The sequence below is a fragment of the Nelumbo nucifera genome, chromosome 5 (assembly GCF_055504915.1).
Source record: "Nelumbo nucifera cultivar China Antique chromosome 5, China Antique-T2T, whole genome shotgun sequence".
In the NCBI taxonomy this organism is placed as follows: Eukaryota; Viridiplantae; Streptophyta; class Magnoliopsida; order Proteales; family Nelumbonaceae; genus Nelumbo; species Nelumbo nucifera.
Window position 1 is genome coordinate 25142772 of NC_142653.1, and position 23531 is coordinate 25166302.

The 23531-nt window shown below is 40.4% G+C and overlaps 1 protein-coding gene across 1 annotated transcript; it reads left to right on the top strand.

Moving 5' to 3' along the window:
* The first annotated feature begins 6141 nt into the window (after positions 1–6141).
* LOC104595898 (ATP sulfurylase 2-like) lies at positions 6142–11436 on the top strand. Its single transcript, XM_010256862.3, has 5 exons — positions 6142–7137; positions 8245–8650; positions 9015–9275; positions 9772–9858; positions 10930–11436. Exons 1-5 carry the CDS (start codon positions 6560–6562, stop codon positions 11065–11067), a joined length of 1470 nt encoding a protein of 489 aa, XP_010255164.1. The 5' UTR covers positions 6142–6559; the 3' UTR covers positions 11068–11436.
* Positions 11437–23531: the final 12095 nt, after the last annotated feature.

Genomic DNA, 23531 nt, shown 5'->3' on the forward strand with positions numbered 1-23531 from the left:
ATTAACTCATATGAAAATTGGGTTTTGACGACCATGTCGTCCACATAACATTCTATTTTGGTGCCAATTAAGGGTTTAAACAGCTTATTCACAAGCCTTTGAAGGTTGCCCCAACATTTTTCAGTCTGAAGGGCATAACCTTGTCGCAGTACAGGCCGAACTCGGTTATGAAGGCGGTCTTTTCCTCGTCGGCCGGGTCCATCCTGATTTGATTGTAGCCCGAGTAGGCATCCAGGAAGCTTAGCAACTCGTGCCCCGAGGTCGCGTCCACTAGGCGGTCGATCTTGGGGAGGGGGAAGCAATCTTTCGGGCAAGCTCGGTTCAGGTCAATGTAGTCGACGCACATGCGCCACTTGCCGTTGGCCTTTTTCACCAGAACGGGGTTGACCACCTAGCTCGGGTAATGAACTTCCCTTATGAAGTCTACTGCGAGGAGTTTCCCGACCTCCTCGTCGACCGCCCTCCATCATTCTGGGGCTAGGTTGTGTTTCTTCTGTCTAATGGGCCTAACTACAGGGTTAGTATTGAGTTTGTGAGTTTTGAGGTTAGGGTCTATGTCGGGCATTTCTGCCGCGGACCAAGCGAAAACATCTAAGTTAATGAGTAAGAATCGTACTAGTTCGGATCGCAAGGGCTCCTCCAGTGAAGCACCGACCTGAAGTGTTCGGGCTGGGTCCTCTGCCGAGACAGGGATGGGAATAGTCTCTTTCGTGGGTGCAGCTCGCTCCTCGTCCCGTTTCGCGGGTCGCTCCAGCTCGAGGTCGTTGGCCACCTTGGCTTTTCCCTTGAGAGCGGCGACGTAGCATTTGCGGGACTCAAGCTGGTCGCCCCACACTACCCCAATGCCAAAGTCCATGGGGAACTGCATGGCTAAATAGTAGGTGGACACCACAGCCCTTAAAGTGTGGGTGATCGGCCGACCAATATGGCATTGTATGGGGAGGGGGTTGCAACCACCAAGAAGTCGTGTTTGAGCCTCACCGTGCTAGGTCACGTGCTGACTTCCACAGGTACTGTAACCTTTTCCAGGGGCCTTACTTCTTCTTCGTTGAAGCCGACCAGTGGGGTGTTCGCGGGCTTCAAGTCACTCTCTTGGAACTGGAGTATGTCGAAAGCCACTTTGAAGAGGATGTCTGCCGAACTGCCTTAATTGACGAGGACGCGCCAAACTTCGAAATCATTGATCTTTACCTTTATGACGAGCGCGTTGTCGTGGGGGTAGTGAACTCCGCGCGCGTCATTCTCAGTGAAGATTATGAGGTCTTCTGTCCTCGTCTGCTTTGGGGGATTCTGTTCTTCTCTAGCGGCCTCACGGGTTGATGCCCGAGCTGCTGTCGAGGTGCAACTCGCTACAAACGATCCTCCAACGATCACATGGATCGTTCCTCGAACTGGCCTTTCCTCCGGGGGTTGCTTCTGTGACTGCTCTACTGGCCGGTTGCTGGACTCGGGAGCATCCCTACTGTGCTTCCGCTGCCGACCTGCCATATTGTTATTATTATTACCATTTTTCTGTACAAAATTCCTTAGGTATCTGTGACGAATGAGTTCCTCTATTTTGTCACGGAGATTCTTACAGTGCTCGGTACTATGACAGTGGTCTCTATGAAAGCTACAATATAAATTTTTGTTCCTTTCATTCGGGTTCCCTTTCAGACGGGGTGGCCACTCTACATACGGGGCGTCCTTGATCGTCATCAGGATCTCAGCCCGCTTCGCGTTCAAGGGTGTGTAGTCTGCCCAATCTACCGCGGGAGCTCGGAACGACTGACTTGGCTTCGCCCCCCGAGCTGAGTCTTTCTTCCTCCTGTCATCTTGGTTGGAAGGTTCGCTTTCCCTCTTCATTTTTTCAAATCTGCCCTCAATTCTTTGATTGATCTTCTCCTCCGTTCTTATGAACCTGTTCGCGAGCTTGAGGAATTCAGCTATGGTCGCGGGCTGTTTGACTACCATATGCCATTTGAATTCCTTGTGTGTCACACCCCTCTTGGCCGCTGCGAGCTATACTACGGGGTCTAGGCGTGGTATCTGTAAGCACGCGTCGTTGAATCGCTTGATATATTCCCGGATGGACTCCCCTTCCTTCTAGACTATACCAAGGAGGCTCTCCTCAGTTTGGGGGAACCGCTTGCTGGTGACGAAGTGTGCGGTGAAGACTTGCACGAACTGGGCCCTGCTCCTTATCGACCCGGGGGCCAGGTTCCTATACCAGGTGCGGGCCACTCCCCTGAAGGTGGTAGTAAAGGCCACACACATGCAGGACTCGCTGGCCCTCGCCAGGTGCATCTGGGACTGAAAAGCATCTACATGATCACTCGGGTCAAAGGAACCATCATATTTGTCTAGCGGGGGAAGTTTGAAATCCTTGGGCATGGGGACCGCGAGGAGTTCTGATGACAGGGGGGAAGGGACTGAAAGAATAGGAGTAGCCTTTACCTCATCTGAGCTCGCTTCCTCTTTACCTTTGAACTCGGGTAGGACACGGGTGGTAGTTCGGCGAGCTCGTCGGCGCCTCCGTTGCTGCTTGGAAGGTCCGGTGTTGGCGCTGCTTGCCTCGGTGTTGCCGAGCTCAATGGGCCTAGACTGCTGGTGGTAGTTCGCGGCTAAGGCGCCAAACTGGTTTTCCGTGAGCGGGAGCCCGAACTGAGAGCGCCGAGGTGATGCTGACTTGATAGGCCGGGAGGTTCCCTATCTGCCGGCATGCTGCGGAGCGGGGGTAGTTAGTCTCTCCCTCCTACCAGGGGATGAGGCTTGGCTTCTGGAGGGGTTCTAAGCCTGGGAGGCTTCTCCCCGATGAAGGCACCCGCCCTGAGGAGAGGGCTTGACTTGCTTGACAGCAGGGTGCCGAGGTGAAAGCTGTGGCTGGCTTTGAGGCAGTTGGGGGAACTGCTGTTGGTAGTGGTACTAAGAGACGTGATGTAGTACCTGCTGTTGGTAGAGTTGGTGTTGCTGAAGCTGCTGCATTTGGGCTTGCATGGCCCGCATGCATTGCATCAAATCATCAAGTTGGTTCTAGCTAGTCGCCAGGGGACAATGGTTGGTTCAGCGAAGGTTGTATCAATAGAGGGGGGAAGGGGAACATTCACAGGCGCCACTGTTCGTGGCACATTCAGGCTAGGGATTCCGTCCACCGAGAGGGGGATGGTGAACTGCCCGATGCAGACAGTGGGGGGCTGAGGGTGTTCCCCAATGTCATTCGGGTCAGCATTATGTCTATTGCTGTTGGAGGAAGCCATGGATGCTAAGTTTTCTTTCTTTAGAAAAGAGCTAGAGGTTGGGGGAGGCTTTTTGAAGCGTTCCCATAGACGACGCCAAATGATGATGCAGGATCCGGTCGGTCCTAGCTACCGGTAACCTTGCCTCTGACGGAGCAGGAGATGCCTGAAACAGGGAGGAAACAAGAGATCCCCGGGGAAGGAACTCGGTGGTAATGCTCCGATGCTCAAGTTAGCACTCTTGGGAAAGCAAGGAAGATGAGAGATTCTGAGACTAGAAGGCACAAAAGTATCACTTATCTTTACTCTAGGGGAAGATGGCCTTTTATAACCACCCTGGTGCACTCACTCCCAAGCCTCTGCCAGATCAGGTGTAACCGCCTCTGTGGGGGGTAGGCATCACCGCCACTGTCTTCTTTGTCAGGGCCGTCTTTGCAACAACTGAGATGGTAGTAGCAGGTGGCCGTTGGAGTGCGGTTGTCATTTGTCAAATCCCTGATCAGTCAGGCATGCCGCCTCAGAGTACAAACTTCTTTGTCAGGTACGGTTATTCAGTCATGCGACCTGGAGCCGAAGTGCCGGGGTGGTGCACGAGGTGGTCTTGAGTTCGGATAGGAGTGTGGCCCAGACTGACCCGAGGTGCCGGGGTGTGGCCCGGACTGACCCGAGGCTTCGCCCTTCGCGGGGTTCCTTGTAAGGCTCGGGATTTCTAGGGAAAGCTCGGTTCTACCTCCTGGGAAGCGTGGGTTCCTTTTTGGGGAGCTCGGGGCCTCTCCTTGGGGAGCTCGAGCCTCTTCTTGGGATATGGCTATGTCGCTGTGCCAAGCTGACGCTCTTGCCAGGTCATACCCGGTTGCTCCACGTGTCGCATAGCCAAGGGGTCGGGCCAAATCTACCTCCATCAAATAATTATCTATATTTTTTGTTCGACTATGATATGGAAAAAATATGATATCTGAAAAATTTTGACCAATAAATCGGTATCATAAACGTGGTTGCCACTTAGGTGTTATTTATCAAAATTCATGGGTGGATTTTGATTGGTCAAAACTCTTATGGTACCATGTCTTTTACGCAACATAGATTTCCCCTGGGTTCTACTAAGATATGGGAAAGATATGATATCTAGAAGATTTTATATACTACTTTTAATAATTTTTTACAATAAAAAAATAACAATAATTAATTTCAGCTAGTGTTGTTCATCAAATTGAATAAACCGACTAACTTGTAGAGTTGGTCACTTTAATAGTATTTTCGGTTGACTTTGGTTCAACATTTTCCGAACCTGGCCAAGTTATTAATATTTAATACTTTTGATATAACTTTTTTAATACAGGAAGGTGGGAAATTCTCATATTTCTTAATCTAAAATATTTTATATCATAAATTTATTTTTAATTTTTTTTTAATAATGCCATTGTAATTTTTTCAATTTTAATTTAAATTTTTAAGTTTAAATCTTTCGAACTAACTAACCAAACTGAAAATTCACCCAAACTGATACAACCTGGGTTGGCTGGTTTTCACTAATGGTTAGTCAGCTTTGGGTGACCAACTCCCCAACTAGACTAGATCGATTTGATTGGGCAAATAGCCTAAAAATGAACCAAACGAACCCATGAACACTCTTAATTTCAACTAAATTAATAGTCTAATCTCTAATAAATAAAATAGTTTAATCTCCAATAGTTATTAAAACTTTATAGCAAAAATACACAATTATTGAAATTATATTGATAATGAAAATACAATAAATAAAAATACAAATATAATAAATACTAAAAAATATATTCAATTAGTCAATAAATAGTATAATATCTAATAAATATTAATCAATAAATTATAACAAAAATACAATGAGTGGAATAAATTAAACTTAAATAGCTAAATAATAGTAGTTTAGTCTCCGATAGTTATTGAAAATTTTTTGTTAAATAAACAACAAAAAAATATTTATACATAATTACTAAAAATATATTTATCACAAAAAATAATAAATAATACAATAAATATTAATTTTAGTATATATATAAATATATAATAAATATAGATTAAGATTTTAAAATTATTATTAATAAATATTATTTTTTTGAAATTTATTTTCTAGAATCATTTATTTATATAAGTGAAATTATTTATTTTGAATATTATTTATTTATTAAATAATATCATTATTTCAATTTTAAAATATCAATTATTTATTGAATTTAATAATCCATAAAATTTTAATTTATACTATTATACATAGCTTTGTTATTAATTTTTGTAAAATATTAAATTATTATTAATTTGAATATTATGTTATAATTATTTTTCTTGTTTTAAGATTTTTTTAAATTTATTACATAATTTCATTCCTTTAACAATTTAAATAATATTTTATTTTTTAATGTTAAAATTTATTATTTGAATAACATTTAAAATGAATAATCTAGAAAACCATAATTTATATTGTTAATACATGATTCCGTGATGAAATTAGTAAAAATATAAAATTATTAATAATATGAATATTATTAGTTCTATTATAATTATTTTTTGTGTTTTTAATAAATAGTATAAAGTTATTTTATAATTTCATTTGAATATTTAAATAGATTTTTAATTTTTTATTCAAACCTTATTTATATAAATATAGATAAAAGGTGGGGGAGAGGATAAATAGGATTTAGAGATAATTTAGGAGAAAGTGAGGGGGATAGTTTATAAGAAATTTTAGGCAAGAATATTATTTAGGTTATTGGGAACGTGAAATTTTGATAATTTTTTTTTATGGGAAATAAGAGCATCTCATTGATTGTTTAAAAATGATATGAAATAAAAAATAAAAAACAAAAGAATAAAAAAAGAAAAAAATTCTAAACTGCTGTTTTAGAACCCTCGTTATCACGAAGTTGGCAAATCAATCCATTGCTGCATTCCTGGACGTTGAGATTAAATATTCTATAAATCCGATGGTGGTGTTCATTGAGAAGGTTGATATCATTTCAAAGATGTTGAGTCCACCCCTTCAAAACAACCCACCTAAAGCTTGAAATCTCCCGCAAGATGATATATTTGAAACGATATTGCCAAGAAGAGATGCCCTGTAACTATAGTCTGAATTGTCAGCATCATCGCCTAACGTGGCTTAAATGGGATGGGAGCGATCAATCCATACAATACAAGTCACCAGCTCATTGAAGTGAAACGTATGTCATGCGGCAATGTAATTTCACAGTTTCAGTTTGTAGCGATCAGTCCATACAATACACACGACCCAACTTTATCGGATCTCAACTCTATTCTGAGGAGTTTCACCCAAGAAAAGCTCCAGAGCTCCCTCCCTCCACTCGTCACAAATGGAGGGAACCATTACAGGCTTTACAGCCCACTTAACTACTGCCCACCTCAACTTTAACCTGCAAAGTAAACCAAAAACCATTGTCGACAGAAGAAACCAAAACGTCAGAATTCAAATTAAATCCATTTACCATTTCAATTCACTAAGACGTTTTGTTTCTTCTCCTTCAATGTCTGCCGCTTCTTCTTCCTCTGTAAACGGTTTGTCTGTGATCAAGAGCTCTCTGATCGATCCAGATGGAGGAACTCTTGTTGATCTTCTCGTGCCGGAGAGCGAAAGGGCTTCGAAGAAGGCCGAGGCTGAGTCGATGCCCAAGGTGAAGCTTACCAAGATAGATCTTGAATGGGTTCATGTTATTAGTGAGGGGTGGGCTAGTCCTTTAAGGGGCTTTATGAGGGAAGATGAGTACTTGCAGAGCTTGCATTTTAACTTTCTACGTTTGAAGGATGGAAGTATCATCAATATGTCTCTTCCTATCGTCTTGGCCATTCACGATAAAGATAAGGAGGAAATTGGGTCATCTCCTCATGTGGGTTTGGTTGGACCAAATGGAGATTTAATTGGTATCCTTCGAAGGTGAGTCTCTCTCTCTCTCTCTCTCTCTCCCCTAAGATAATTGTAAACGAATCTTCTAATTTCTCCATACCGACGTTTATGAAAATTGAAATATGGCTTCTTCTATGAATTTACAAATGCGATCATACAAAAAACACGGAAAAGAAAGCTCGAGGATCATCGCGCGTTTCAAGCTCATTGAGTGGGATTGAAAATGGAGTCCCTCGTTACTACGAGATTCTCACTGAGATTGAAGAATGCCAATGATCCTTGACTTCAACTGTTCTTTTTCTTCCGATTGTCATATCTTTTTGTTTCAGAGATTTCTATTCAGCTGCTTGGATGATGTAGCTTATCTTTCATTGAGGAACTAAATTGAATTTATTGAGTGCCCCCCATTAACAGAGCTACAAGGCTTTAGATTTTAGGTAACCAAGTAACTAGCCGTTTCCAGTTTTATAACTCTTACGTTGCAAGGACTTACAATTTGAAGGAACAAAATGGCCGATCAAAAATCGTGTAGAATCCCAAATAGTTGGGATTAAGGCTGACTTGAGTTGAGTTTATCTTGTTTGGATGGAGAAAATTCGTATTTCTCAACTCAACAGTGTATAAAGTTGTTTTATCTACGTCTAATATATTGTCGTCCATGATTTTTCTTCTTGCCAGCACAAAAAAAAGTAGTTTTCTTTTCCTTCCCTCCTTTTTCTGCCTTAGACTTACTTTCTTCTTGATGTACCACTTTAGTTTTGAACTGTAATCCCACAAGATAGGCTGTGACTGGAAATTTGTGAGTGGATGTACAAGTTTTACATGACCTTACACATTCCTAGAAATCTATACTCATGTAATTCCTAATAACAACCATGGAGTTGGATTCTTAAGGGTTTGTTCTTGGTGTAAAGACCATCAGTGTAATGTACTTTGCAGTAATTTTTTTTTGGTATACAGACGCACTTTGCAATCTGGAGATGGGTTAATGGTTATGCTGGAAAATCACAACGGTTATATATTATATGGTCTTAAGAGTAGTTCTACTTCAATTTTCTAAAGTTGGTTCATGATTCTCTCTCCTGTTCTTTTGACTGCCTTTACTCTGTTTTAACATTTTATCCATTTCTAGTACAGTATTCAAATATATAAACACAACAAAGAAGAACGAATTGCTAGAACATGGGGAACAACTGCTCCGGGATTACCTTATGTTGAGGAGGTAATTAGTCCAGCTGGAAATTGGCTCATCGGTGGGGATCTGGAAGTATTAGAACCTATCAGATATAATGATGGTCTTGATCACTACAGGCTCTCACCCCAAGAACTCCGGAAAGAATTTGATAGGCGTCAGGCTGATGCAGTGTTTGCTTTTCAGCTAAGAAACCCTGTGCATAATGGACATGCATTATTGATGAATGATACACGCCGGAGACTCTTGGAAATGGGTTATAAAAATCCAATTCTATTGCTTCACCCTTTAGGTGGTTTTACAAAGGTGGATGATGTCCCATTGGATGTTCGGATGGAACAACATGGCAAGGTGAGTCTTCATCCATTTTATAAGGAGCATATAGGTGGGAAAACATCTAACTATTCATGGATATTCACTTGCATTGTTATGACAGATCTGCAAGGAAATAAGTAGGAAATTTGCTTCTCTAGTCAAAACAGGAAAGAAACCTCTTTGAATCAGTGTTCATATCATCCCTTTTAGAAAGCACACTTAATGCTTTTTCATGGGTGTTTCAGCCTCATTCCCCCAGTCAACAACAACACTTTGAGAATCTAATAGTTTGCTGCAAGGGAAATCAGTGGCTTGTTTAACTAGCCCAGAACTTTCATGGCTTTTTTATATATTGTTAATAAATGTTTGACTTTCCTTTAAAAGCTCTTTTCCTTTTCAGGTTCTAGAAGATGGAGTTCTGGATCCTGAAACCACTATTGTTTCCATATTCCCATCACCCATGCATTATGCTGGTCCAACTGAAGTTCAGTGGCATGCCAAGGCACGGATAAATGCAGGGGCTAATTTCTATATTGTAGGTCGTGATCCTGCTGGTATGGGTCATCCTACAGAGAAGAGAGATTTATATGATCCTGATCATGGCAAAAAGGTCTTGAGCATGGCTCCTGGGTTGGAGAAACTAAATATTTTGCCATTCAGGGTATGCCTCTCGTAGCACCATTGCTTTTACAAGTTGCAACTATTAAACTCTGCTGCTTCCTTATACCAATTTCTATTGGTTGGCAAATACAATATCTGTGGATGGTCAGTATGGAGTAGTTGTAATGCCACCTTGATAGTGTTAAAATTTCGTGTAATATCCATAACATTTTCTTGGACAGTTTAACCAAGGTTTTTACATGCAAATAGCTGCTGGAATTTGCAAAATTACCTTTTGTAAGTTTATATGTCTCTAGATTTTCAGCTCTCTTCTTACTCATTTCTCAGCAATTCAAGAAAGATTGTCAGGAAAGAACAAATGTTTGGTTGTTGAGTTAAATCATCAACTCTTTGGGTATATTTATATTAGTTTTCAAATCTTCCATATCATTGGAAGTGGATGGCATGTTTTTGAATACTAGGAGATTTAATCTGGAAAATTGCTTTAGATTTACAATAATGCAATTTAAAGTTTCATTTCCTAACATATTTTCCAGGTGGCAGCATATGACATATCAGAAAAGAAAATGGAATTTTTTGATCCTTCACGTGCTAAAGATTTTCTCTTTATATCTGGCACCAAGGTAAGGACAAAGTTCTCTTCCTTCTGATTGAAAAAGGCTATTTCAAGAAAAATATAAATATCTAGTGAAAAATAAAATACAAAAGTCTGGTGGAAAACCTAAGGGGGTATTCACCAATGTATATGCTTTTTTCTTCTAAAATAAAAACAGCTGCCACATCAGCATAAATGTATTGTTTTGCTGACATGGCAGTTGTTTTTGTTTTAGAAAACAAAACCATTCACATCCCCTGCATAACTTCTTATTTATGGTTAAGGGTACCAATGGACTGGTTTTGGATTGGACGGACCAACAAGACATATTGGATTGGACCAATCCAGTCCAAAATATTTATTAGATTGGATTGGACTTGGCCCGTCCGTAACAAATTTATATTGGATCGGGTTGGATTAAGTCAATATCTGGTCCATTGATATAAGATAAGAATATATGTGCCAATGGACCGGGTTTGGGTTGAAACCAATATAAATCAAAATGAATTTGAACAGATAGAATGGTCCAGACATTCAATTGGACCGGTCCAAATTGGTCCAAAACATTCATTGGATTGGATTGGACCTGGTCCATTTATAATGGACTCACATTGGACTGGGTCGGATTGGACCAAATCCAGTCCAATTGACACCCCTATTTATGGTAATGTTGTTTTGTCCCTTTAGAATATGTTAATTGTAATACAGCATGCATTTAGGTTGGGCATATTTGCTTCACAGTTTATTTTATTATTTTCTCCATTTTATTTTATCAAGAAGTGGTTTGGAGAGATATCATGTGCTCTTCCTTTTGATATTTGGAAACAACCACAATGATCTGTTACAAGTTCAGCATATTGTTTCTATTTTTTTTTTTTGGGGGGGGGTGTGGATAGTTTGAGTTTAAAATTAGTTGGATAAATCTCTTTTTGGCTTCGGAATGCTAAAATAGAGAATATTATCTTTTTTTTTTCACAAGAAAATTGTTAATAATTTTTAAGAAGTTGTTTTTCTTTCTGTCAGGATTAGGATTATCATGTCATCTTTATTGCACAAGAATTTCTGAATCTTATTTGGTGGGTTTACTTGACTATTGCAGATGCGGACTTATGCAAGAAGTGGAGAGAACCCTCCTGATGGATTTATGTGCCCAGGAGGGTGGCAAGTCCTAGTAAACTATTATATGAGCTTACAAAGTGAAGAGGCTGGTGAACAGCCAGCTGTTTTATCTTCCTAGATATATATATATATATATATATATCTATATCTAGGAAGATAAAACATTAGAGTGAAGGAGCAGACGGAATTAAGTTTGGAGCAAGTTATCTTAGGTTCCAATGAAACATTAGAGTGAAGGAGCAGATGGAATGAGTTTGGAGCAAGTTATCCTATGTCCCAATGAAGCATTTGATAATTTGAATTTTGAATCACTAAACCCAAGAGAGGCCATTCATGTTGTTGTGTTGAAAAAAAAAAAACCAACAGAAAGAGTGGTTTATTTAGCCTCTAAGTCTTGCTTTTGAAAAAGCACTTTGTTATTTTGTTTTTAACTTCCATTCTAGAGGATGCAGGATTAATTTTGTACAAGAGCATGGTCCATTCTACCTGTTATTGTCTCCTGATCATGTGAATCTTATTTTAACTCTTTTTAATGTGAAATTCAGGAGTTGCACACCTTAAGGCTATATTTGGTTTGAAGGAAAAGGTAGGGAAATATAGGGAAACTTATACAAGATTTGTAAAGGTTTTCCTACTTTTTCCTTCAAACCAAACACAGCCTAAGATTCATTTTCAAAATATGAAAGCTTGTATCTAGTAATCCACTCTTTTTCTGATTTATAGGTGTGATGAAACTGCATGCTGACTGCCGAGGTGCAGTTTGTCTGGCAAATTGATAGGCTAACTAACCCCACATAAAGATTTGATAATGGGTACAACACTACAACCAACGGGTATTAGATGTGATACTACTTATTTCATTTGTTTATTTACTATATTCAGAGCTACAATCTCATTAGGGAGAAATGACTCGTATCTTCACTTGAGATTGAGAAAGTTAATCCCATAGCTTTATTACCGTTCTTTCAAGGAATAAAGGTTCTAGCTTTTTTTTTGTGTGTGTATGGCTTTCTTTGGAATCTGATGTTCGCAAACGCCAATTTATTATAATGATACTGGTATAAAGCGTCGTTGTCTTTAAAGATAACGACACGAGAAACAGAAAAAGGAAGGAATCCTATCCACAAATGGAAATGCAGTTCTTATAAGGGCAATATGAACGGATATAAATATAGTGGAAGGTCAACATTTCAATAATTCTTGTCTCTTATCTCTTGGTGGGGACTTTTAACCCTCCAATTGCAAATTTGATGAAAGCTACTTTACTGTAAACATACTTTCATGGCTCATAGTTTGAATATGAATTTGGAATCTTTCCACCACTGTTGTGACACAATCTAGGGGTTAATATGGAATTCAAAGGGCCACTCTACTGCATTTTTCACGAGACATCCCTCTCATGATCATTATTGTTTGGAAGCATTTCCACCATTTTCTTGATCCTGACATGATGTTTGTTTCATCTGAGCTGAGGTTCTAGACCTGTTCACCTCTTGGGGGGTGGGCTTTGAGCCTGACTTTACATTGTATCGGGTTCAGGCTTCAAATTTTGTCAAAGTCAAATCTGAGCGTGGCCATGAACAGGTCTTGACCCGAACCCGACACTGTTTTTGCATAAATAAATGAACTAAAATCAGGAGGTAAAGGGAGGTATCATGACGAGCCCGAATCTCAATAGGGCAAAAGCCCATTTGGGATCAGCTGTTCACACCGCTGTGTATAATGGGCTATGTACGAATCATGAGTAAACATGCTAAACGTTCTGTAAACATGTGCAAAACAAAAAAAATATAGATTGTACATGTGTTGTGCAAAATAAAAAAATATAAATTATCAATGTTTATAAAAACGATTTGGAACTGAAATCGTTTTGGCCACTAGTTTTTGAGTTGATAGTTTGACTGTTCGGTTTGAATGGATGGACCATTCTGATAAAAAATAAAAAACGGTTAAATACTATTGAACAAGTCAAATGGGTCGACTGTCGGGATCAATAGATTATTGACTAATTCAATAATTTTTAGTCAGGGACCGAGTTTGAAGTAAAACGGAACCGATTGCCAGAATGGTTTTCGGGCCGAATGATCTGACTGTCCGGATCAGTGGCGATTTAAAAACATTGTAAATTATACATGTGTTGTGCAAATCCAAGAAATATAGATTCGGAGCAAAAAACAGAAATAAAAAGAGAAACAAGAGACGAGGAAATCTACTAATGAAGATGGCGGAGGAGGAATCTACTAATGAAGATGACAGTGGAGAACACAAAGTGAGTGGCCTCTCTCACACAAAAAACCTTAAACCCCAATATACCCCCTAAAGCATTCTTTCTCACTGTCATGTTCGAGGGCTAATGCAAAAGATATGTATATTAGAGAAAACCTTAAGGCTTTTGAAAAGAGTACACATACAATTTTGTAGAGTACAACAAAACCTTGTATTTTATATTATTTTGTATGTATTTGCACTATGCATATTTGCAGAGTTCGGATCTCCTGTTCATGAGAACTCTGCCCACATTTATTGCAGCTACACATGGAGGACATGTCATCATCTATATAGTATTATGCAGGGGAAGATGTTCCCAATTCATAGGGGGTAATGTATTGTGGGTAGGCATGGGCAGAGTTTTTGTGGCGAGGAGACCTAGAGTCATATTTGCACTTGTATTCCTTTCAAATACAATTTAGAAGGAGTATAAATATAAATACGTAGAGTGCAAAAACCTTGTATTTTGTATTTTTTGTATATATTTGGACTGTACATATTGTATTTGTATTCTTTCCAAACTGAGCCTAAGCAACATAACATACTTGGGATGGACTAATAATAAACAGGAAATGGGTCATCCAATCTCAATGAAAATTTCCCTTTGGCTCAATTTGGGAAAAAAAATAAAAACAAATATATAAAGTATAAAACCTTGTTTTTTGTATTATTTTTTATTTCTTAACCTTGTATTTACACTGCAAGGTACCAACCGATTGGTTGATAAGGTCTCTGACTAGTGGTAGTAGAGACTTGGGATTGAATCCCGCCTGCACCTGGGTTGGGGGGATGGGTTACCCTCTGTTGTGTAGCCCCTTAATTACCAAATTGAGTTTTTGGGTTTTTCTTAAAAACAATAAATGGGTCATGAATAATGTTAAAACAAGAATTAAGTCACAATTCAACAACTTGGGTGATGAGGGCAGATTTGGCCCTCCATTGACATCATGACACATGGCATATCAGAATAGCTGGACTACATCCCAACATCGCCTAGGCGACAACTTGCCTTAGCCAAAATGGGGTCCCAGTTGGCGACCTGCCTCTACCGCCGACCTGGTGACCTACTTCTGCTGCCGACCTGGCGACCTGCCTCTACTGCCGACCTGGCGACCTGCCTCTACTGCCGACCTGGTGACCTACTTTTGCCGCTGACCTAGAGACTTTCTTTTGCCATCGACCCAGCGATCTACTTCTATCGCCGACTTGGCGACCTGGCGACTTGCCTCTATCGCCGACCTGGTGACCTGGCGATTTTCCTCTGTTGCCAACCTGGCGACCTACCTTTTTAGAAGCTTGCCTGTTGTCTCCAAACCTTTCAGGATCACACTGCATAACCGTAGGCCTTATCCCCATCCCGCCCAAATTGGAGGGAAATGGTAAGCCTTATTAACTGGCACATTATCCTCCTTCCAAAGCGGAACAGACCTCTACGTCGTGGGCCGAGGATTCCGGGAGCATTTTGCGAGACCCACGACAACCCAACTATATAAGGGCATCAGCCCCTGAGACCCAGGTAGATGCACAATTTTTAGTTCTCATAGCTCTCTAGCTCATCACCATTTAGCTAGGCATCAGAGCCACTTCTCCAGCTCGTCACCATTTAGCTAGGCATCAGAGCCACATCTCCAGCTCGTCACCATTCAGCTAGGCATCAGAGCCACCTCTCCAGCTTGTCACCATTTAACTAGGCATTAAAGCCACATCTCCAGCTTGTCACCATTTAGCTAGGCATCAGAACCACCTCTCCAGCTCATCGCCACTCAATTAGGCATCAAAGCCACCTCTCCAGCTCGTCACCATTCAGCTAGGCATCAAAGCCACCTCTCCAGCTCGTCACCATTCAGCTAGGCGTCCAAGCCACCTTCTAGGTAGGAACCATTCAACTAGGCGTCCAAGCCACCTTCTAGGTAGGAACCATTCAACTAGGCATCCAAGCCACCTTCCAGGTAGGAACCATTTAGCTAGCCGTCCAAGCCACCTTCCAGGTAGGGATTATTCAGCCAGGCATCTGAGTCACTAGCCAGCCGGGAGCTGCCAAAATGTACATCATCAATTGGCACCGTCTGTAGGAAACGCTACAGAAGGCTATGTTCTCACCCGATTCTCTGAGCCTCAAGTAATAACATCTTCAAGCAACAACAACAACGCTTGATCGAAAGAACCCCTTAGGGGGGCAAAAACAAAATAATTAGCCCAAATGAGTTTTCGTAGTCTTGCCCGGATAGAATCTCCCAAATTGTGAGACCACCCCCATATGTCGAGCTCTACGTGCTCTCTGCGAGAGTTGGCGGCCAACAGAATGTGAGGCCATCCCACAGGTTGAGCCCTCCGTGGTTCTTGTGGGAGTTGATAGCCAACAAACTGTGAGGTCGCGTCATAGACTGAGCCCTCCATGCTTTACATGGGAGTTGATGTCCAGCTGGTTGTGGAGTCACCCTTGCAGGTCAGTCCTGCCGAGGTGACAAGGTGCCTGTAGGCCGAGGTGCTGAGAGCAAAACTAGACTATCAAAATTCCGACGACCTGGTGACCTAGAGACTTGCCTTCGAAATGGCGACCTAGCGACCTACTTCCACCGACCTAGCGATCTGCCTCCACCGTTGAGATGGCGATCTGCCGACCTGGCGACACACATAATCAGCCCGAACGAGCCTTGTCAGCCCTGTTCGCGAGGCCGCTCCTACAGGTCGAGCCCTCCGTAGCTCCTACGAGAGTCGGCGGCCAACAAACTATAGTCGCCCTTGCGGATTGAGCCTTTCAAGGTTCCCATGCCAGCTGACAACCTATAGTTAGTAAAGTTGCCCCCGCAGGTTGAGTTCCTTGTGGCTTGTTGTAGGAATAGATGACCAACACCTTAGAGGACAGACACAGTGCAGCCGTGACACCGACCTGCTATTTAAATTCCAACATCGACGCACAAATCGCAAGGGGAAGACAAACCGCTCTCAACATCAAGGACCCCTAAGCTGACCTCAAAATATGTTGGTAATAGGCCAAAGGACCTATGATGAAGCACGGATCTACTCCCTTCGTTGAGCTGATCTCAACTCAGGAGTGGGGGGCAATTGATGGGGCCGATTTGGCCCTCCACTGACATCATAACACATGGCATATCAGAATAGCTGGACTACATCCCAGCATCACCTAGGCGACAACTTGCCTTAGCCAAAATGGGGTCCTAGCTGGCGACCTGCCTCTGTCGTCGACCTGGTGACCTACTTCTGCTGTTGACCTGGTGACCTGCCTCTACTTCCGACTTGGCAACCTACTTTTTGCTGCCGACCTAGAGACCTGCCTCTGCCGTCAACCTGGCGATCTACTTCTATCGCTGACCTAGCGACCTACCTCTACCGCCGACCTAGCTCTATCACCGACCTAGCGACCTACCTCTATCGCCAACCTGGCGACCTGGCGATCTACCTCTGTCGCCAACCTGGAGACCTACCTTTCTAGAAGCTTGCTAGTTGTCTTTGAACCTTTCGGGATCACATCGCATAACCGTAGGCCTTATCCTCATCCCACCCGAATCGAAGGGAAACGGTAAGCCTTATTAATTGGCACATTATCCTTCTTCCAAAGTGGAACGGACCTCTATGTCGTGGGCCGAGGATTCCGGGAACGTTTCACGAGACCCACGGCAGCCCAACTATATAAGGGCATCAACCCCTGAGATCCAGGTAGATGCACAATTTTTAGTTCTCGCAGCTCTCCAGCTCGTCACCATTTAGTTAGGCATTAGAGCCACCTCTCCAGCTCGTCACCATTCAGCTAGGCATTAGAGCCACCTCTCCAGCTTGTCACCATTTACCTAGGCATCAGAGCCACTTCTCCAGCTCGTCACCACTCAGTTAGGCATCAAAGCCACATCTTCAGCTCATCAACCACTCAGTTAGGCATCAAAGCCACCTCTCCAGCTCGTCACCATTCAGCTAGGCATCAGAGCCACCTCTCCAGCTCGTCACCATTCAACTTGGCGCCCAAGCCACCTTCTAGGTAGGAACCATTCAGCTAGGCGTCCAAGCCACCTTCTAGGTAGGGATTATTCAGCTAGGCATTTCAGTCACTAGCCAATCGGGAACTGTCAAAATGCGCATTATCAATGGGATATACATATGTTTATGGAACACTGACGTGTTCACTCATGTTTAATTATGGAGCCGATTATATATAATTAGTGATGTGTCAGCAGCAGATTTGGGCTCCTCAAAAGTTACCCGTGAATTTTGTTGAATTCACATTTGGATTAGTGTACAACCTAGCATGAAACCTTAGATTTAGAAGATCCGGACTTTTGATAAAAAAGATGCTGCTATGCAATTTAAACTCTCAACATTATGACATATTGCAATTCTCTTATGTTTGGTTGCAATGCAAATAAATTTGTACTAATATGATTGCAGTACAAATGAAGTAACTTAAGATGTGAAACAAAATAAAGTAAAACCCAAAACAAAATCAAATAAGAATTTGTTTTTTTTTTTCATTTGTATTTCTATGCATTTGTATAGGAATAACAATGAGGCAGGGCATCCCTTCCCTGTCCCTGCCCTGTAGTCTAGATGCTTTGTCCCATCCTCGCCTTGTCTTTGTTATTGGGGCGGGACACCCACTTCCCACTAGGGATAGAGAATCCTCAAATTTTCCCTGCCTCGAGACAATAAGAAAAATCTAATTGATGAGTATTTTATAAATATGATTATCATAATTTGGGGGTATTTATGAATTAAATTATGAATATTTGGGGTACTTTAGAAATGGAATTATGGGATGATAGGATTTTAAAAATTTAAGAAAAACTTTGAAATATTTTAAAAACCAATATTAAATCTAGAGATACTTTATTAATTTAACATCGGATTTGGGAAATTATATGCAAACCCCATCCCCACCCCTTCCCTGATTTGAGGCAAAAATATTTTTCCCATCCTCACCCGTCTCGTTTAAGATTGGGAAAAACCTGCCATGTTCAGGATTGAGAGGGGCAAAGCCCTGGTTTTATAGGAAAAATTGCCATCCCTACTTTTGTACTAATACAAATAAAATTGCGTGTACTGCAACCAAACACGGCCTTAATAACAAATAATAAAGATAAATTCATCGTTATATGTAGGCTCAGTTTAAAAAGAGTTCAAATACAAAATGACATTATACAACAGGTCTTCTCTTTCTAGAAAATGACATTTGACCTCGGTTCTAGATGGATTTATTTTTGGGGGTCAAAATCGACCTCCAATTAATTAACTAATTGGGAGATGTGGATTGTCTAGCCTATTTCTAAAACATTGAATCATTTTCTTCAGATATAGCACTACAACACTCAAACCAGTATAGATTTTACGATCTAAAAGATGGAATTGGAAAGCAAGAATATTGTTTAAGTCGTATTAATAAACTAATATATGTTTTCTCTTATTCTTTAATTTCAGTGTTCAGTGGCTTCAGTCACTTGTAGAACTCAACAACATTAACATGGGTTGATGACACAACCCTATTTAACAATAGAGGGATTAGGAATGATAGGTCAGCTATTATTGCTCTGAAACTTGAATTATATCATGCAATCAGAAGAGATCAAAATCAAATGCAAAGGGTGTATAAGTTATATGTTTTCTTGGCCAGCCTTGGTTTGCCGCTTGCATTGTTTTTCGCCGTCTCTTCATTTCACGAGGCACTCAGACGAGAAGTGAGATCGATGAATGCTACTTCTTTGCATGGAATTGTGAGACCACCCATAATTAAACAGCAAAATGGCCTTTTGGAACACCTCCTATCGTTGTGGCAGGAGGGGTAACTCATGATTTCTGGTAAGAAGAGACCGAGAGTGTAGGTTGAAAATCTGCAATTGAAGAAGACAAACGCATACGGCATACCCATGGCTATCCTTGAAAGGAATAGAACGCCGGAAGGCCACAAAATGATTTCTAAATAGGTTTGATAGAAGAACTGAAATTTTAGCTCTTGGAAGAGTGTAGCTGAAGACCAGGATTGTATGTAGACTGGTTTATTGCATATGTATTAACGTATAGAGGGGGAGGATATAAGTTAATGGGTTTGATAGGACTTGAATTGAAAGTCTTTACACTTAAAGGTGAAGAGTTGGAGATTGGTTTATGTTGTATGCATATATGGAAGGAGAGGATCTGAATGGATTAATTTGACAAAGAACTAGAGGTTGTGGACGAAGAATTTGAGTTGGATGTATATTGTATATATACAGAGAAAGGAACTGTTGTACTTTCAGTCCTTTTCTAGTCCTCTTACCCATTCAGTGGGTGACCCCACAAACAATGTGTCTCCCCACCAACTCTTGGCGCAATCGCTGATCATTCCCACATATATGTCTCTTTGAATTCGTTGTCCAGATAAGCCCAAACACCAGAGGCTGCATTACAACCAGCTAGCGTTTCAAAACAGGCAGCGTCTAATACCATAGGCTGGAAAGAAACAACTGATTCATTGGAAAGATGATTTGACTCTTAATTGGGGCTCAAATTAAGGGGGGTAAAGAGAAGATTGAGATTTGAGAGTTTTGAGACAATTACAATTGATTTACAAATGCATATAGATATAGCAATTGAAACGGACCAGGCTCTAGTGTGTATTCCAATTTCCAAATGAAAGCCTCTCGAGACTCGAATCGTCATTGTCGTGTCACTATCTCAAATTCTCAATCCAGCCTCATCAAGCTATGTGTGCAGTCTTATGTTTCCTTGCTTACAATCATTTCAGGGAAAAAGGTTATGTGACGAAGTACTAGATCATTTGCTACAGCCCTCAATCTCCAGTAGCCTATAGCTATGTGCTCTTGTTTTTCTATTATTATTATTAGCCTCTTTTTTTTTTGGAATGCCATATTAATCCTTAGATTTGGACGTGTTCTTGAGAAGTTGCATTACATATAAAAAACGGGTTGAGCTGAGATGAAGATCAGGGTTGCAATAGAACCGAGTTAAGCCACACTCCAGCATGTCTTGGCTTGGCGTGCACCTCTATTCAAGTTTGAGTTTTTGATGTGCACTTTATCTTCTTGTTTGGGCTCGGTTCAACTAAACATTCGAGAAGTTCGAATTTGGCTCACAAGCTTTTAAGTTGGATATTTTACAGGTCGAATTTAAGTTTGAAAAACTAATCAGGTTCGAACTCAATTAACATCTAATTCAAATTGAACCTAATTGAATGTAATGAAGACGGCCACAGATAGATGTAAAGGGTGCCTCTAAAAAGATATATGTGAAGTGTGTCTTGTAGATTAGAAATCAATTTTACACTTTAAAAATCCTGGTCCAATATTGTGTATGGTATCATGTAGAGAGAATGAAGGAACACAAAATGGTGTGATAAATGAGAGTTAGTGCTATAAAATATTAATTAATGATGAAAGTGACTTAAAAAAGGATAAATTCTATTTTGTGATAAAAGACCCTGAACCTTATAGAATACTCCGTTAAACATTTCAGAAACCCCATAGGCCCAAGCCACCCTTATTTTATAGGATCATTTTGCCCTATTGACTTAGTTTTTCCCCCTAAAATCCTAACTCTTACATCTTTCTCTTAACTTTATTTCAACAAAATTCATCTTGAGAATGAGATTATTCCATTGATGCCTTGAGAACAATTTATTCTTTAGAATGGTTGTTTTCATCATTTTCATATTTGTTACTTTCAGCCCTTAAAAATGTCAAATAAGCATTTTGGTAATTTTACTTTCACTATAAACTCAATTTATGGGTTAGGAGTCAAGTGTTGGAATCTAACAAGTTCAGAGGGATTTTTTTGTTGCAAAACAAAGTTCGGGGGCTTAAGCATCAGTACCCTCTAGTACTCACCAAAAAAGAGAAAGGAAAATTAATATGTAAATCATGATTTGTTTGATCCAGTGAAATGATTCAACAGCTCAACTAGTTAGGTCACTATGTCATTAACCAAAAGAACACATTTTTTTTTTGGGAAAATTTCTATAGAACTAAAATTCTTTGTGGAGAAGTGGAAACTCTTCTTGTTGGATTCATTTTACAGGTAATTTTATTGACCACCATCTTTCTGATAGTAGGCCTTGATAAGTTCCCTTTTTCAATGTTGCTTTGCTTTTGTTAGTTTTCTTTGTAACAAAATGAAGGAAAATTGTAAGAGCTCATGAAGCATTTATTTAATTTTGCTGTATCGGTTGCTGGAGAAGTCTTCAGGTTCAATGTTAAATTAAGTCCGGTTCCTAGCTCAATCTGAGGTAACATCTGAGCTATTGGTCGGTTTTATTTGGTTTCTCCTTTTTTTTTATTATTTTTTATTGTGAAATAAGATGAATCATAGCCAAGTTGTGCTAATAGTCTCTTAACTCTATCTTTGCAGAGGCTCAACAATTGAAGGTTTTCCTTTGTGCTCTCCCCTGCCTTTGCCACTGTTGCAGCAATAACAGGTTCTCCTTCAGTCACCGATCTCGGTAATGGAGTGGGCTTAGAAGTGAGTTTTTGTAATTTACAGTATGACACCGAAATCATTAAAGGGTATTTTAGAAATTTTAAAAAATATATTAATTATGTAATGTCACATGTGAAAGGAGAGTGAAAGAAAATTAATGGCAAGGGAGATTTTAAACAATATGTAAATTTCCTAAACTACAAGGATTCCAACGTTTTTAAAACTGGACCACATAAGGAATCGTTCTAGGGACTAGTTTTCGGGTTGAACGGATGGCCTGTTCTGGCTTAGAAAAAAAAAAAAAAAATTAAAAGATGGCCAAAAACATTGTCCAGGTTGAAGGTTTGATGGTTTGACTGCTCAGATCAATAATTCACTGACCAAATCAATGGTTTTTGGCCAAAAAGAGATTTTAGAGTGAGACAGAGTGACCGGTTCCTGGTATTTCCTGTCAGACGAAAATCATGAGGGATTTAAGAAATTTGCCTTTTTTTTTTTGCTTTTTGCAATATCTGGGTGATGGATAAACCAAGTTTGACTGGCTGGTTCAACCATGGATTGAAAACATTGGAGTTGAGGGGGATTGGTATATTGCTTTTACGAATTTTATTGGGTTTCTCTCTCTCTCTCTCTTTCTCTCACGGTGGCTGGTTCAACCATGGTGGTGCAGTCACCTTGAAGTCATTGTCCAAAAAACGAACACTCTAGGCTTCTCACGCAGAATAGAAGCTTGCCGTACAGAAGAAACATACAACAGAAAGTCCATGTGATTGTCAGATTGTGTTGTTATACACAGATGCCCTATTTGTTAAGGATGCATTTGTTTTAGGTGTAAATTCAGTATTATACCTGATGGGAAATGTGAACCGGTTTAGTTGTCGATGGGAATTGGGACCAGTAAATTTTAAAAATTTACACTAACCATATGTTTGGTTGTCAAGGTGTAAATTTTGTGAAAATTTACATCGAGGAGGAGGGAAGTAGAGGAAGAAGAAAAAGAAAAAGGAGAGGAGGGAAGCAGAAGAAAAAAAAAGGAGAAGGAGTTGAGAGAACGAGAGATAGATGGGAGATGGGTTCAGATCTGCCGTGCCGCTGCCACTGCCGCCCTGGGTTCAGATCTCTGGTTGCAGCGCTGGTGACGGAACAGAGAGAAAAAAAAAGGGGGAAGAAGAAGAAGAAGAGAGAGAGAGAGAGGGAGAGAGATGCCAGTGCCACTACCGCCCTGGTTTACACCAATAATTTTGATGTATATTTTACATCGATTGTCGATGTAAAAAAAATTCAAAAATCAATTTACATAAATATAAAACTATACGCTTTCCAAACATGTGGAAAATCGAACTGGGGTACAAAGTTTACCCCAGTTCGATTTTTTACCCCAAACAAACGTGGCCTAAAGGAATTCATACGTAATTTTGGTGTAACATGACATGACACAATATTTCTTGGATCTTACCACAAGCAATTAATTACTCTCTGCTGAGTGGTGACACGGTAAGGAGCTTTATCCGGCTTGTTGGAGTATAAGCTGAAATTGAAGAGTGACTTCGGACATAAATAATCAGAGTGCTGTGGTCCAGAGGCATTTTGTGAATTGCGATTATACTTGCTCAAGGGCCGGGCCTGATCAGGTTCTGCCTTCTGCTGGGCTTCGTCTTTATAAATAGAATATATTTAGGTTCGAACCTGAGCCCGACCTGATTATTGGGCTTAGGTCTTGAGCTTAAATTTGGCTTTCATATAAAGTTCGAAGCCCATGCCTGAGTCTAAAGTCTAGTTAGAAAATTTAAAAAAAGTTTTTTTATTCAATAAAAATGATTTATTTATATTAAAAACAAGAAAATCAAAAAATAATGAAGGATCTCACTATATATATATATATAATTGTGTGGGTAT

Coding starts and splice junctions, on each gene's coding strand:
- LOC104595898 (XM_010256862.3), top strand. CDS start 6,560: ATGGAGGGAACCATTACAGGCTTTACAGCCCACTTAACTACTGCCCAC. Junction 7,138..8,244: donor TTAATTGGTATCCTTCGAAG/GTGAGTCTCTCT, acceptor TTTCTAGTACAG/TATTCAAATATATAAACACA. Junction 8,651..9,014: donor GGATGGAACAACATGGCAAG/GTGAGTCTTCAT, acceptor TTTCCTTTTCAG/GTTCTAGAAGATGGAGTTCT.